The 17,325-nt window shown below is 45.3% G+C and overlaps 1 protein-coding gene across 19 annotated transcripts in view; it reads left to right on the top strand.

Moving 5' to 3' along the window:
- Window positions 1–15,741, top strand: part of ZNF618 (zinc finger protein 618) — a 180,790-nt gene extending 165,049 nt beyond the window's left edge. For all 19 annotated transcript variants that reach the window (XM_037851090.1, XM_037851087.1, XM_037851086.1 and 16 more), the window contains 2 exons: window positions 12,557–12,658; window positions 13,365–15,741. In XM_037851090.1, coding sequence (XP_037707018.1) covers window positions 12,557–12,658; window positions 13,365–14,884 — 1,622 coding nt within the window. In that variant the 3' untranslated portion in view covers window positions 14,885–15,741. The remainder of the gene's footprint in view (window positions 1–12,556; window positions 12,659–13,364) is intronic.
- Window positions 15,742–17,325: the final 1,584 nt, after the last annotated feature.

Below are 17,325 nucleotides of genomic sequence, written 5' to 3'. Positions count from 1 at the left end.
CCCACCCCTCAAGCCCCATGCAGTTACCATACTCAACTCAAAGTTGAGGATCTCTATGATGCTAGCTCTCTCTCCCAGGTCTTGATGGGTTCCAGCAGGGTAGATGTGCTTCTTTGTGGTCCAACATGTGAACTATAAAAATAAACTGTCTGCATGGCCTGTACCCCCTCTTCCATAAGCAGTGGTAGACAAGGACAGAAGGACCACAGTTAGAACTCCCAGACCACAGAGGGCTGAAAGAGGCACCCAGCAGTCACTGGCCTATCACTATTCTGAAATCCTGCTGGCCGGGCACCTTGGGATTAGGCCCTCATTCTCTTCTCTAGGAGCACGTTGTCTGTTACTCTTTCCTTGTGACAGGCATCCAGCAGTAGCCAGCACACACTGTAGCACTCTTTCTACCCATTTCCTAAATGCATTGTTTGCAAACTTGAGCATATATCAGACCCTGGGAGGCTTGTTAAAATAGAGATTTCTAGACCCCATGCAGGATTCCTGATTCTGTAGGTCTGGGGCGGGGCCTAGAATTTGCATTTCTAACAAGTCTTCTGGCAGTGCTGCTGCCGCTAGTCCGGGGACAAAACTTTAAGAATCCCTGCTCTGGAGCTACAGGTTCGCTAGTCTGCATCTGGACAACGTTTTTCATATGTTTTGCCTCTGTATTAACATGGCTCTCCACCTTTCCAGGTTCCAGTGTCAGTTCCCTCACTGCCTCCCACCCAGTCTTCAAACCAGTGCCTCCAAATTTATGTTTTTGTCACAATAGCTCTTGCTTCACGACTAATGTCTGTTTTAGTTAGGGAGGAACAGATCAACCCCAAATTCTCAGTGGGTTAACATGATCACTTACTTAAGTTACCACCTAATGCAAGTGACTTGGGTGGCTGGCCTTCCACGTGGCAACTCAGGGACTCCTTCTGTCTCGTGGCTCCACGAGTTCTCTCTGCCTGGTGATTGAGGAGAGGGGCTCTGGGGAGGCACACCTATTTCTTAACACTTCAGACCACAAGGGGCATGTGGCATCCGCTCAAATTCCAGTGGCAGGAGTGAGTCACGTGGCCAGCCTGGATCAGTGGACAGAGGCCTACCGCTGGAGAATGTGGGCCTTGGCCAGGCAGCCACTGCCCAGGGACAGCCCGACACTCTGCAAGGGGAACACCGAATCTGCGGGTGGCAGCTAACTGTTCTCCTACACCCTCCCCCTGGATATCTCTGGAAGCATCCAAAATAACGGGTGAAGGGTACCTGACACATAACGATCGTTCAGTAATTATTAGCTGGTGTTACTACTGTTATGGTTGTTGGTGGTGGTGATGGTGGTGGTGGTATTATTATTTTATTCCTCTTGGGTTTGCAGGTCCTTCATACTGTCCTCCAGGTCTGGCTGGACTAGCACAGAATATTGCAGGGCTTGAATCTTTTTTTTTTTTTTTTTAAGGTATTCCAACTACATGCTTTATTTAGAGTTCCAAATGAGAGAATAAATATTAAAGAATGATATATATGCAAGTCATCATCAATACAGAGCAGAAGGAAAATGCCCCACTGATACATTGAGGGTTCTCCCTGATGGACTAGAATTGAAAGCCTAGTGATGTTAAGGTGAATTTATTTAAAACATCAAGTAGATTATATTCCCATCTTACAGCAACATTAAATTTCATTTTCCAGAAGCTAGACTTAAATTCTGATTAATAAAGAGAAATTGTGTGATAAAATACAATTAATAGCAACATGAGAAAATACAACCAAAGTGTGGTGGAGCTAGGGATAGAATCTCTCTTAATCTAGAGACTGCTCTGCTACTTGACCTGCATTTGCTCATTCATTTGTTCATTCATTCATTTATTCATTTGTTCATTCATTTGCCTACATTAGGCACTAATTCACATGATCTTTTTGTGGGGGGGGGGGTGTCCTATTAATGGCTTCTAATGAACTCATGAAAATCAGGACAGAGCTCTAGGTTGGTAGCCAAGACCCTAGAGTTCTAGTCCTGCTCTGACTGGTGTGCCTTGATGCGGTGTCACCCTAGGCTGGAAACTTGCTTTCCCTCTCTCACCTCCAGCTGCCCTTTTCACACCAAGCTTCCATCTTCAGCAGCCTCCTCTTGCAGCCTGTCTTTGCCATCAACCATCCTGCCAGGGAAGGCCTTGAATGCCAGCTCAAGGAGTTCAGGCTTGACCCCGTGGGGAACCAGGAGCAAGTTTTGGGGGCTAACAAGAGCAGTTGGAAGGCTTCTGGGGGCCCACTTCCTGAGCACACAGCCCAGCTCCTCCCCACTCCTGCAAACCCCAGACCTCCTCTTGCCCCTCTGCCAGCTGGAAGCTGGACGCTAATTAGGGAAGAGTCCGGGTGCCAGGGCTTCCCCAACCCTTGGGCAGTTGGGAGGAGGACATTAAAATGCTAATCAAGGCTAAGCCAGGAGGTGGCCCCCCCTCTCCCAGGGATCTTGTCTTGTTTCCCATGAGGAGCTTGGGACTGCTTTGTTCTGGCCCAGCACTGGCAGAGAATGCCTCTCTGGCAGTCCAGTGCAAAGCAGTAGAAATCCCAGCCAGGCTGAATCGGGATTAAAGGATTGGCACCATAGAAAGAAATTAAGCATCATGATCTGTGCAGTTCACAGCCCCACTGATAAGGGGGATCAGCCTCGAGTAACACCAATCTCATTAAGGGGCTGCTAAATGGCACAGGGTGATTCCTGCTAATAAACAGCCTTTCTGTTCGGTAGGAAAACCCATCCTTCCCCTGGTGACAGCCCAGGGATGTGTTTGACAGTAGAAATTCTAAACACAGCCAACATTTAGTGAATACTGACTGCATGTTAGGTTGCGGTACTTAGAGCTTAAATGGGTTATTTCATCACACTTCCTGGACCAGCCTATTAGCTAGCCAGTGTTATTATTCCCGTTACACAGAGGAAGAAACTGAGGCTCAGCAAACATAATGACTGACTCAAAGTAGCAGAGTTAGTAAAATGTATAATAACATCATTTGAGCTCTTATTTTGTATCAGACCTTATTTTTAAAGTTTTATATGTAGTGACTCGTTTAATTCTCAGGGCAGCCCTGTGAGACAAGGAATGGTTCAGGATCTTGCCCAAGGCCATACAGTCACAGTGACGGAGCCTTTGCAATGAACTCCAGAGCCCATGCTCTCAACAGCCATCCACATGGTGCAGCCATGGGTAGACCAGATGACTGGTTAGCAGAGGCAGAAGCACTCCTAATGGTCACTTCTCCTAGCTACCTTATCGTCAGGAGGGCCGCAGCCAAGCGGGACACAGGGACTCCCCCAGGCAGCAGACAAGCTGAAGGTGCCAGTCCTGGTTTCTAATCCCTGTGAGCCACTTCACCTCTCTAGGCTTTGGTCTTCTCCCTGGGTAAGGGTTCCTGCGATGGCCCACGTGAAGTGTTCTAAGACCTGACCACAGCAAGTGCCTCCTTTTCCATGCCCTGCTAGAAATAGCTGTTTCCTTCTCCCTGAAGTGGTCCTCTCTGGAAGAAAACCTTTATTGCAGCTTTCCATCCAGCCCTTCACAGACATGGGTATGCCTGTGGTACGTAGGGATAGCCACATTCAGTAAACCTTATTTTCAGCTCAAGCTGCACTTATAAATCAACCCTTTTCCCAGAGCATTTACCAAGCACCTCACCCTTCTCAGGAGTGGTTTCTGGAATATAGAAAGGAAAAAATTGTTTTAACCAACACCAGACGTGGTCATCTAACACTAGGCTGAGTAATCTCCATGCCCAGACCTATGGAAGGGCAGAAAATAGGAGAATCCTCCAGCTTGCCCAGCCCCAGCATTTTGGAGGGAGGCCCAGAGAGTTGAAGTGACCAACTCAAAGTCAGACTCCACAGCCATAGCAGAGCCGGATTCAAATCCAGGGCTTGCAACTCCTGCTGCTGCAGTGGAGGACATCAGTAAGAAGGGCTCTTTGTTCTCACTTTAAACTTGGGATTGTACGGTGTTCTAGTTTGCTAATGCTGCAGAATGCAAAACACCAGAGATGGATTGGCTTTTATAAAAAAGGGTTTTTTTTGGCTACACAGTTACAGTCTTAAGGCCATAAAGTGTCCAAGGTAACCCATCAGTAATTGGGTACCTTCACTGGGGGATGGCAAATGACATCCAGAAAAACCTCTGTTAGCTGGGAAGGCACGTGGCTGGTGTCTGCTCCAAAGTTCTGGTTTCAAAATGGCTTTCTCCCAGGACCTTCCTCTCTAGCAAGCTTGCTCCTCTTCAAAACATCACTCTCAGCTGCACTGACTTCCTTCTCTTTGAGCCAGCTCATTTATATGGCTCCACTGATCAAGGCCCACCCTGAATGGGTGGGGCCACGCCTCCATGGAAATATCCCATCAGTTATAGTCTACAGTTGGGTGGGGCTCATCTCCATGCAAACAACCTAATCCAAACATTCCAACTTAATCCCCACTATTATGTCTGCCCCACAAGATTGCATCAAAGAATATGGCTTTTTCTGGGGGACATAATACATTCAAACCGGCATATACAGTGTGTTCACTAAGGAAAATGGGGAAATGCAGAGAAGTTGGAAAATGAAGGATCAGTCCTAATGTTTTTACTCAAAGATAATCACTGTTAGTCATCCATTTTCATGGGTTCCTTTCCAGTCTATTTTAAAATCAGATTTACTGAATATAGTTTACATAAGTAAAATTCACCATTTTTGTGAGTATAGTTTGATGGGTTTTGACAAATATATGCAGTCATTTTGCCACCATCACAATCAAAATGTGTAACATTACCATCAACCCCAAAAATTCTCATGCCCCTTTGCATGCAGTCCCTTCTGCCAACCCCAGCCCTTGGTAGCCACTGTCTCCTTTCTTTTACTGTCATTTTTCCCTTTACTGGAATTCTGCATAAATGGAACTGTGCAGTAGGTAGTCTTCTGTGTCGACTTCTTGCACTTAGCATACTTTTGAGATTCATCCATGTTGTGAGGTGTTATCAGTAGTTCCTTTTTATTGCTTAGTATTCCACTGTACTGAGAAACCATACTTTGTTTCTCCATTCACCAACTGAGGAATTTAGGTTGTCTCCACTTTTAGGCTATGAATAAAGCTGCTGTGCACATTCAAGTACAAGTCTTTGTGTGGGCATATGTTTTCAGTTCTCTCGGACATATACCCAGAAATGGAATTGCTGTGTCATGTGTGATAACTCTGAGTTTAACCACTTGAAGAATTGTCAGTTTGTTTTCCGATGTGGCTGTGCCATTTTACCTTTCCAGCAGCAGTTTAGGAGGGTTCCAATTTCTCCATAGTGTTGTAAACACTTATTATTATTTGACTTTTTAATTATAGCTTATTGGCCATTTGTTTATCTTATTTGGAGAAATGTCTACTCAGATTCTTTGCCCAGTTTTTAGTTGGATTGTCTTATTATTATTAAGTAGTAAGAGTTCTTTATATATTCTATATGTCCCTTATCAGATATATGATTTGCAAATATTTTCTCCCATTCTGTGGATTGTCTTTTCCCCTTTCTTGAAGCGCAAATATCTTTAATTTTGATGAAGTCCCATTTGTCTTTTTCTTTGGTCATTTGTGCTTTCGGTATCATATCTCACAAACCCATTACCTAGCCCAAGGTCACAAATACTTTTGTTTTTTTTCCTAAAAGTTTTATAGCTTTAGCTCTTACATTTAGGTCTTTGTTCCATTTTGAATTTGTTTTTGTATACGGTGTAAGGTAGTAGTCCAACTTCATTGTTTCACATGTAGATACCCAGTTGTCCCGGCACTATATATTGAAAACACTATTCTTTCTCCCCATTGAATTGTCCTGGCAGCCTCATCAACAATCAGTTGACCATAAATGTGTGGGTTTTTTTTTTTTTTCTGGATTCTCACTTCTACATCACTGATCTATATAGTTCTCTCTCCTTATTCCAATACCACACTATCTTGATTACTGTAGCTTTGTAGTAGTTTTGAAATTAGAAAGTGAAAGTGTGAGTCTTCCTACTCTTTTTTTTTCTCCCCTTGTGGCTATTCTGAGTCCTTTACATTTCCGTATGAATTTTAGGATCAGCTTTTAAGTTCTACAGAAAAAACAGCAGGGATTTTGATAGGGATAGTGGTTGAATTTGTAGATCAGTATTGGGAATATTGCCATCATAACAATATTAGTCCTCTCTATTCATGAATATGGAATATCTTTCCATTTAGGTTGTCTTTGAGTTCTTTCCATGATGTTTTGTAGTTTTCAGTGTATACGTCTGTCACTTCTTTTGTTAGTTCATTCCTAAGTATTTTATTCTTTAGGATGCTTTATAAATGGAATCGTTTTCTTAATTTCATTTTTGAAATGTTCATTGCAGTGTAAAGAGTTACAATTGATTTTTTGTATGTTGATATTGTATCCTGAAACCTTGGTGACAGAACGTTACTTAGTAGTTCTAATACTAAGAACTACCTAGTGTGTAAGTAGTGTGTGTGTGTGTGTATTTCTTAGGATTTGTTATATACAAGATAATACCTGCAAATGAAGATAGTTTTACATCTTCCATTCCAAATCGGATGCCTTTTATTTCCTTCCTCCCTCCCTCCCTTCCTCCTGTCTTAATTTCCCTGGCTAGAACCGCCAATAAAATGTTGACCTGAAGGGTGAAAGTGGGTATCTGTCTTGTTCCTGATCTCGGGAAAGCGCCAGTCATTCACCATTAAGGATGATGTTAACTGAGTTTTCAGAGGTGTCCTTTGTCAGGTTGAGGAAGTTCCCTCTGTTCCTAGTTTGCTGAGTGGTTTTTTTTGTTTTGTTTTGTTTTGTTTTTGCGCGCTGTCCCTCAAGGGAAGTTCTGGGCCTCCGGGCCGTGTAGGGGTGCTCCCAGCCTGCTGTAAGGATGGTTGTATGGAGCGTGTTAATTTCCCCCTTTTCGCACAGCTCCACCTACCTAGCTCCGGGACAGTTAGCTGTGGGTACACGAAAGGCTATTGTCCACACCCGATATTGTGGCATGTGCACGTGATGCTGAAAACACTTCCCGTCACACTGGGTTTTTTGGCGCGGCTCTGGGCTGTGGCGCCGGCGCTGGGCAGGCGTGTTCCCAGTCCACTGGGAAGGTGGCTGCAAGGGGCGTGGTTATTTTCCCCTTTTGGCTCCCCTCTGCCTGCCTCGCTCCCAGACAGTTAGCAGCGGGTGCACAAAAGGCTATCGTCTACACCAGATATTGAGGTGTACCCACAGCCTGTTCCTGCAGGGCTTCATTGTGCAGTTCTTACTGCCGTATCCGCAGCTGCTTTTGGGTTTTGTTTTTTTTTTTTTTTAATTAACTAGTCCAATTCCAAGCACCAACCCACGGTTTCCCCACACCACAGCGTGGCTGCCAGATATTCAGCAGGCTTACTCACTCGTTTCAGGATACAGACTCCCGGTTTCACCAAGTGCACAGTCTCTGTGGATTTAGCAGACCTTGTCCAGCTGGTGCATCGCTGGAACTGGTATTCTGGGTCACTTTCTGGATTTTATCTGGTATGTTTCATGGAGGTGTTTTTTTGCCCTGTCTCTCCTAACTGCCATCTTCTGGAAGTCCTGTTTTGTTTGGTTTGGTTTGGTTTGGTTTTTTTTTAATCATGAAAGGATGTTGGATTTTGTCAAATGCTTTCTCTGCATCTATTGAGATGATCATGTGGTTTTTGTCCTTTATTCTATTAATATGTGCTACGCTGATTATCTTATCAGTGAACCAACCTTGTGTTCCTAGGATAAATACAACTTGGTCATGGCATATAATCCTTTATATATGTGACTGGATTCAGTTTACTAGTATTTTATTGAAGATGTTTGCATCTATCCTCGTAAGGAATATTGGGCTGAAGCTTTCTTTTCTTGTGATATCTTTGTCTGGTTTGGGTATCAGGATAATAATGGTTTCATAGAATGAATAGAAAAATGTTCCCTCCTCATATTTTTTTTTTGGAAAAGTTTGTGAAGGATTGGTGTCATTTCTTTTAATTGTAGAATTCAACAGTGAAGCCATCTGGACAAATGTTACACATTTGACTGCTTTTTTTAATGAGCAGTTTTTAAATTACTAATTCAATCTCTTTACTTTAGGTCTGTTCAAAATTTCTATTTCTTCTTGAGTCATTTTCAGTAGTTTATTTCTAGGAATTTGTCCATTTCATGTAGGTTATCGAATTTGTTAGCATACTGCTGTTCATAGTATTCCCTTATAATCCTTTTTATTTTTGTAAGGTTGGTAAACTGTAAGTCCTTTATAGATGCCCTTTATCAAGTTGAGAAAGTTCCCTTCTTTTCCTAGTTTGCTGAGAGTTTGTATCATGGGTGGCTGTTGATTTTGTCACATTCTTTATGTGTTTATATCTGTTGAGATGATTTCTTCTTTATCCTCTTAGTATAAGGATCAGTTTTCAATTCTTAACCCAATCTGGCATTTCTGAGATACTCTATTCATGATGTGTTATTCTTTTATATATTTGTTATATTCAGTTTGCTAATATTTTGTTAAGGAATTTTTTGTTTTTGTGAGGTATTGAATCTTGGTCTGTGGTTTATTTTCTTGTTACTTTTTTCTCTAGTTTAAGGATCAGGATAATGCCACCCTCATAAAATGACTTGGGAAGTGCACTTTCTTCTGTTTTCTGGAAGAATTTATCTAAAATTTGTAACATTTCTTCCTTAAATATTTGCTCAAATTCACCAGTGAACCCATCTGAGCCTGGAGTTTCCTTTGTGGGAATATGTTTAACCATGAGCTCAATTTTTTAAATATATATAGGGCTAGCTATACGGGTTATCCGTTTCTTCTGAAGTGAAAGGTAGTACTTTGTGTGTTTCACCTAAATTGTCAAATTTATTATCACAAGGTTGTTTATAACATTGAATCTTTATGCCTCTAATTCCTAGTATCTGTAGCAATGTCCCCTCTAATTCCTGACACTGATAATTTATGTCCTCTTTTTCTCTTGATCTTTCTGGGTAGATGTTTGTCAGTTTTATTGATCTTTATCCAAAATCAGCTTTTGGTTTCATTGATTTTTGCTATTGTGTTTGTTCCTTTTCTGGTGCATTCATTTCTGCTTTTTCATTTTATTTCTTCTGCTTACTTTAGTCTTAATTTATTTTCCTTTTGGTTTCTTAAGGTAGATGCTTATACCACTGATTTTTAAACCTTTCTTCTTTTCTAATATAAACATTTTGTGCTATAAATAAGCCCTGCTCTAGATGGATCCCACAAATTAGTTATGTTTTTATTTTCATTTAGTTCAAAACATTTTCTAATTTCCCTTATGATTTCTTCTTTGACCCATGGGTTATTTATATTTAACCTTAAAACAGTTTAAATTAAATTCTCTTATGGTCAGAGAACACTTTTGTTCATTTCAGATTTATTAAGACTTGTTTTATGACCCAGAATATGACCCAGAACATTCTTGCTGTGCATGTTCATGAGCACTTGCAAAGAATGTGGGTTCTCTGTTGTTGATGGAATACTTTGTAATCATAGGTTAGGCCAACTTGGTTGATCGTGTTTTTCAAGTCTTCTATAATCTTAGAGATTTTTTTTTTTACGTCAACTTTAGAAAATTTTAGCCATTATTTCTTCAAGTATTTTTCTTCCTATTTCTGGTACTCCAATTGTTTCAGTTTACTAAAGCTGCCAGAATGCAATATACCAGAAATGGATTGGCTTTTACAATGGGGATCTGCTAGCTTACAAATTTATAGTTCTAAGTCCATGAAAACATCCAAACTAAGGTATCAACAGGATGATGCCTTCGCTGAGGAAAGGCCTCTGGCATCCGGGACACCTCTGTCACATGGGAAGGCACATGGCCAGCATCTGCTGGTCCTTCGCTCCCAGGATTTGTTGCTTTCTGCTTCTGGCTTCAGTGGCCTCCTCTTTCAGCTTCTGTGGGTGTGTCCTCATCTCTCAGCTCCTCTGGGAGCCTCTCTGAGCCCTTTTGGTTTCATCTCTTACAAAAGATTAAGACCCACCCTGAATGGGCTGGCTCAAATCTCAGTCAAAATAACTTAATCAAAAAGGTCCTACCTACAATAGGTCTTCATCCACAGGAATGGATTAAAAACATGGCTTTTCTGGGGTACATAACAGCTTCAAACCACCATATAAATTATATGTATATTAAATTCTTTGATATTGTTCATGCTCTTTTCATTTATTTTTAGTCTTTTACCCTCTCTTCTGATGGTTCTCTTGCTGTATCTCCAAGTTCACTGATCTTTTCTTCTGTGGCATCTAATCTAATTTTGTCTCACACGGTATTTTTTACATACGTTTTATTTTTATCTCTAGAAGTTCAAATTGGGTTGTTTGGGGTTTTTTCTTTGTCCTTTTTTTTAGCATCTCCCATTTCTCTCTTCTTCATGTTCATATTTTCCTTTACATCTCTAAGCATATTTAGAATATTCATTTTTATAAGGTCCATCATCATTGTCATTTTTGGATCTGTTTCCATTGATTGTTTTTTTTTCCTAGTTATAGGTTATATTTTCCTTCTACTTTGAATGCCTGGACATTGTGAATATTACATTGTTGGATCCTGGATTTTGTTACATTTCTTCAAAGAGTGTTGAACGTTGTTCTGTCACGCACTTTAGTTACTTGGGATCACTTTGAGACTTGCTTTTAAGTTCTGTTAGGCCAAGTCTAGTGCAGCCTTTAATCTATGGCTAATTTAGCCCCTTAGTAAGGAGACTCTATCCAGGTGAGGTCTCGCTACTCTGGCCAGTGAGAGCACAAATTATTCCCACCCCTGTGTGAGCCGTAGGAAGTATTCAGGTCATGACTTTCTAGTAATTCTTTCCTGTCCTTATGGAGTTTGACCTCATGCATGTGTAGATTAGTATTTAACAAAAATTCAAGAGATGTCTTCAATACTTTGCTCTGTGATTTCTAGCTTCCTTGAGCTTCCATGAACTTTGATCTGCTTCCTTAAATCACCAAGACCACTGTGCTCTCTTCCAGTTCCCCATCCCCAATGCTGCAGCTTGGAAACTGCCTCCGGGGACTGTCACAGAGCTTATCTCATTTGTCTCTCTTTTTCTGGGATCACAGCCTGAGTTGCCTGACTGAAAACAGTTGCATCATGTATTCCTAGTTTGCATCAGGAGGGCAATTCCTGTGGCAGGTAATCCTTAATGGGTGACAATCCATCCACCTTACCCCTTACCCCCAGCCCTCCATTTATTTTTGATACAGAGATTTGGGTTGTTGGTTTGTTGCTTGACTTGCAAATCTAAAATAGATACATATAAATAACACATACAAAGTTGTGATTAGATCTTGTTTTTTATTCTCTTAAGCATTGTTCCATAGTATTATAGTCTGCATAACCACTTTTTCTAGTGGCTGCAGAATATTCCTGTGGAAGATGTCCCAGAGTTTATTAACTCGTCTCACAGGGTTGAACATGTAGAAGAGGTTGGAGTCGTCTCTTCTTGAGGTGAGAAAAATGTGGCTTTGCCTCTAAGGCCTGAAGGCCTTTAATTAAGAAGAATGCGCAATGTCTGGCAACCCTGTGAGCAAGTGTCACTGACCCATTTCTATCCTTGGGGTGTGAAGCCCCCCACCAAACTTCTAAAAAGCACAAACAATATTAGGCACTTGGTTCATGGCAGAACAGAAATGTGGGTAACAGCCCAGCCCATAAGCCCAGGACTTTGGAGTGTGGTCATGGACCTGTGGTTTACTCTATGATAGGGGACAGTGTGGCTGTTTCATAAGGACAAGGACATGGCTCAGACCAGTCCTATTCAGAGCTGATTCCATAGAAACACCGAGGAGCAGCCCTGAAGAGGGGAGAATAGGCACATGCCAATTACAAGCAGCTGGACATGATCATATATGTGCAAGGTCACAAAATTTAGGGCAACATTTATTTGGAGGAGGTGTCTAGAACCAGGAGGCCTTGAATTTCATGTCCCAGCCCTGCCAGTTTTCTGGGTAATCTTAGGGAAATGCTTTGCTATGTCTGGACTTCAGTTTCACATCTTACAAAGAGGGAGTTGAGAATTTAGTACTTCGTGTCATATGGGACATATGGGTCCTGTTTTGTTCATTTAATTAAATTTCTAGTAAATACACTAAAAAGACAGAAGATTACACTTCATAGAAGTGAAAGGAGCATTTAACTGCTTGGGGTGCAGCTGTCACCCTCCACCACCCGATTTCAGAACTGGAACTTTGTGGTTGCATGTATGTGTGGGATCTCCTGGCCAGGCCCAGGATACAGAGATTCCTATTGACTGAGAGCCCACTCCCTACCAGGCACTGTACTCAGCTCTTTATTGCACTCACTCTCAGTCCTTCTAGCTCCTGGGTAGTGTCCGTACGGCTGCCTGCATTTTTTCCAAATGATGAAAATGAGGCTTTGCAAGCTTAAGAAAGTTGTCTAAGGAGGAGCTGGGAAATGAACCAGGCCTGGCTCCCGGAAGCCATGGTTCACTTTTACCTCCACGCTCTGTTACTGCTCTTGGTAATAAGCTGGCCTCTTGCCCTGCGAGGCATCATATGGTCCCCTTTGTACCCACAGCGGACAATGAGAACAACATTGCCTCCAACCAGTCCCGATCACCACCCGCAGTTGTGGAGGAGAAGTGGAAACCTCAGGCCCAGAGGAACAGTGCCAACAACAGTAGGTCTTCACCCAGGGAGAGCCCCAGGGCCTGTGGCCTGCTGCCCCTCGGACTATCCTGCCCACACCTGGCGGTTCCCCTCTGCCCACCACCCCCACCGCCTGTGTCTGCCACCAGGGTGCGGGGCGGTGCATAGCAGTTTTAAAAGCACTTCTACCCCTGAGACCTCATTGGGAGGGATGCCCATACCTCATGGGACAGACAGGAGGAGGAGACCAGGGAGACGAAGTGATTGGTCTGGGGGCAGAGGGCACAAATTAGTGACAAAATCATAACTAGACTCTGCCTCTCCACAATTTCTTTTGATGGTTCTTCCCTGACACTGTGGCCATGTGTTTTTTGACCAGAGATGTTCTTAGAAACAATTCCTGTATTAAGAAAGTGGGTAGACTAGTTGTCTAAGTAAAGGACATCCAGCACATATGCGGCCCACGTATCACTATGTTCTATGCCCGTGCCTGTGAGAGGCATTACTAATCGATCTTAGAACTGCTTTCATGAGAGGCATTACTAATGAATCCTAGAACAGTTTTCATGGGAGGCATTACTAATCAATTTTAGAACTGCATTCCATTGAGGTCTTCACACAGTAAAGATCACCAGCACCACCAATTTGTGTGCGAGATGAAATCTAGTCCTCATCCCAAATAACCAGACCCAGAATCAAGTGCCAGAATTAATCTCTCTCTTTGTGTCTCCCGCCAGCCACAACCAGTGGTTTAATACCCAACCACAGCATGATCCCCGAGAAGGAGCGGCAGAACATTGCAGAGCGGCTGCTGCGGGTCATGTGTGCCGACCTGGGCGCGCTGAGCGTGGTGAGTGGGAAGGAGTTCCTGAAGCTGGCCCAGACCCTGGTGGACAGCGGCGCCCGCTACGGAGGCTTCTCAGTCACCGAGATCCTGGGCAACTTCAACACGCTGGCGCTGAAGCACCTGCCACGTATGTACAACCAGGTGAAGGTGAAGGTGACGTGCGCCCTGGGCAGCAACGCCTGCCTGGGCATCGGCGTCACCTGCCACTCGCAGAGCGTCGGCCCCGACTCCTGCTACATCCTCACGGCCTACCAGGCCGAGGGCAACCACATCAAGAGCTACGTGCTGGGCGTGAAGGGCGCGGACATCCGTGACAGTGGCGACCTGGTGCACCACTGGGTGCAGAACGTGCTGTCAGAGTTTGTGATGTCAGAGATCAGGACGGTGTATGTGACGGACTGCCGGGTGAGCACATCCGCCTTCTCCAAGGCTGGCATGTGCCTGCGTTGCTCAGCCTGTGCCTTGAACTCAGTGGTGCAGACGGTGCTGAGTAAGCGGACGCTGCAGGCCCGGAGTATGCACGAGGTCATCGAGCTGCTCAACGTGTGTGAGGACCTGGCGGGCTCCACGGGCCTTGCCAAGGAGACCTTCGGGTCGCTGGAGGAGACGTCGCCACCACCCTGTTGGAACTCAGTCACGGACTCGCTGCTGCTGGTGCACGAGCGCTACGAGCAGATCTGCGAGTTCTACAGCCGGGCGAAGAAGATGAACCTCATCCAGAGCCTCAACAAGCACCTGCTCAGCAATCTGGCAGCCATCCTGATGCCGGTGAAGCAGGCGGTCATCGAGCTGAGCAACGAGAGCCAGCCCACCCTGCAGCTGGTGCTGCCCACCTACGTCAGGCTGGAGAAGCTCTTCACGGCCAAGGCCAATGACGCGGGCACCGTCAGCAAGCTCTGCCACCTCTTCCTGGAGGCGCTCAAGGAGAACTTCAAGGTGCACCCGGCACACAAGGTGGCCATGATCCTGGACCCGCAGCAGAAGCTGCGGCCCGTCCCACCCTACCAGCACGAGGAGATCATCGGCAAGGTCTGCGAGCTCATCAACGAGGTGAAGGAGTCCTGGACCGAGGAGGTGGACTTCGAGCCCGCCGCCAAGAAGCCCCGCTCCGCGCCCGGCGAGAACCCGGCAGCTCAGGAGGACGACCGGCTCGGGAAGAACGAAGTCTACGATTACCTACAGGAGCCTCTCTTCCAGGCCACGCCGGATCTCTTCCAGTACTGGTCTTGCGTCACCCAAAAGCACACAAAACTTGCCAAGCTTGCCTTCTGGCTCCTCGCGGTTCCGGCGGTGGGGGCCAGAAGTGGGTGTGTAAATATGTGCGAGCAAGCCCTTCTCATCAAAAGGAGGCGACTGCTGAGTCCAGAAGATATGAACAAACTCATGTTTCTGAAATCCAACATGCTTTAAGACTTGACTTTGGGAAACAAAACAAAACAGAAGAGAAAAAGGAAAGGAAAAACAGAAGAGAACATTAGAAGAAGGAAGAAAATGAAAATACACAACACTGTCACAAACAAAGAAAAGGAATTTAAGTTCTAAACACTGTGGACCTCATTATAAATGCCCCCTGGAAACTTAAGTGCTTTTTTTCAGTGTGCGTGTGCATGGGTGTATGTGCCTGCACACGCATGCACGTGGATGGACACACGTGCCATGGACGTGGGCAGTTGTGGGGCTCTGTGCTCATCTCCGTGGCCGCAGAAGCCTCGTGCACGCGCACACACACATACAACCCTGGTGCGTGTGCCGTGCCTGCTCGTGGGCACATGTGCATTAAACTGGGTGTGTCAGGAAAGCTGAGTGTTTGGGAAAGGGGAAGACGCTTCACCTCCTTTTCTCGGTGAGGGGGCTTTAAGACTCTGTTTTCAGGTGTGCAGATTGGTAGAAGGCTGGTGTAAAATGTTCAGGCAGCTGAGATCTGAAGTGACTTGACATTGTCTGCCCTTTGCCCCACGGTCCCCCTCTGCCCTCCATTCCCCTGCCCTGGGGTCTCCCCACCCCGCTGCTCCCTGCCCCACCCCAGCTGCTCAGCCATGGCGTCTCCAGACTGCATCCGATGGACAGTTTCTGCACTGGACTTTCTTTCTTGTTCACCTTCAGGGCATTGAGCTGCTGCCTCTGTGACACGGCTTGGGTGTTACTGGGTTAGCCGCCTTAGAAACACACCTCTCTCTCTCCCCAAATCAGGAAAGGAGACTTTAATAGAAAGCTGACTTCTTGCTTTTTAATATAAGATAGAAAAAAGAGACCTTTTTTCCAGAGAAGTATAGATTCTGTCTCCACTCCTTAAATGATTTTTTTCTATTATTTTAGCAATTTTGACTTTTTTTTTTTTTGGTTTGGTTTTTAAATTTCATTTAGACTCTCCTAGGAGGCACTGAATGTCTGTAATTTATGTTTTGGAGGTTTTTTTTTCCTTTTTGGTTGCCTTTTTGCTCCTCCAGTCACACTGTAAACTAGCTCATCTCAGTGGGGTATTCCGTATGCTAAGGTTTTTATTAAGCCTTCCCTGTACAGTCCAGGATGTTCTTGTACTCGATCAGCCAAGACCCAGACATTGGCTGTGCTGTTTTGGGGACCAGGGATGGGGGATGAGTCCCAGATTTCACAGATGAGGGATTTGGTGGAAGCCATAGGGAGAAGCACGTGGCGAAGGAATTCTCTCGAATGTGAGTGGAAGACTCACCCTCCTGGTTTGCTGTGTTCAGTCCCACAAATATCTGACTTCTGTACCCAAGAGTGCATTACCCTACTCGCCACACATCACTGACCCTGCTCAGCGGGGACCCCTGAGTTGACCCATCGTCACATCCGCCACACCTCACACCTCAGCTCACAGCCTTCCTGCCCAGGGCCCCAGGGGTTCAGGTGGTACCATCGCCCACGGCCCTCAGGGGTCCCCACGTGAGCCACAGACCTCCTTTCCAGGACAGTAGTTGAGACGGTGCCTTAGGGGCCAAATGGTGGATGTCCTGGGGGTGGAGTAGCATTAGGCCACATTCAGCTCCATGCTGTGAAAGTTGTCTTTGGGTGTTTCTCTCCTGCTGCCCCATCCATGAGCAACTAAGGTTCTGTGCCCCCTGCCCAGATGCTAAGAGAGGGGGCACCCCGTCTCCTGGCAAGGGGTGGTTCCATCAGGGTCAGCATTCCACCTCCTCACCCCCCAGTGAAGAAAGGTCCCAGCGTCCCCCCAGACACTGATCAGAGCTGTGGGGTAGAGATGGTGACGCCAAGGGCTTTGGCCTGAGGATGCTCACCGTCGTGGGAGGCAATTTGCGAAGGCACATTCTGCCATCCTGGAGGTTGGCTAACTCGGCTCCATCCCTTCCCAGTAATAAAACATTACTCAACTGCAAGATACCTCGACTACAAAAAGCACTGTACAACAGCCCTCTCCCCCAGGTCCATGGCAGGAGGGAGAGCAAGCTGATTGGAAATTCAAGAAGGCTTAGGGTCCTGGGCATGCAGCACTGTCCTTGGGAGCCAAGCCTGCACACTGCCTCGTGAGAACCAACCCAGCCCTCCCCTCCCGAGTCTTGGACATATTGAAAGAGAAATGGTCCAAGTGGGCCATTTCCACATTCACTCCAGCAGGCTGTGGTCTCAGGAACTACTGTTATGTTTCCCCTCCTGGAGAAGTCCTAGGTACTTCAACCTTTCCAACTGGGGTCACGCATTGGAAGAGCCACCATCCGCCCTGTAGCAGTCTGGACAATAACCTAATACCACTTCCTGGAGAATTTGCGAGCATCAGCAGACTTCGCTCAGATCCTTGGGGCCATTCTGGAAAGTGGCTGCAAAGTGCAAAGGATGCTGATGGTTGATTGGCAGGTGCCTACAGCCAAAGG

Source organism: Choloepus didactylus, chromosome 10 (assembly GCF_015220235.1).
Source record: "Choloepus didactylus isolate mChoDid1 chromosome 10, mChoDid1.pri, whole genome shotgun sequence".
Lineage (NCBI taxonomy): Eukaryota > Metazoa > Chordata > Mammalia > Pilosa > Megalonychidae > Choloepus > Choloepus didactylus.
The sequence above is the reverse complement of the archived record's forward strand: the minus strand, read 5'-3'. Positions and strand labels throughout refer to the sequence as shown.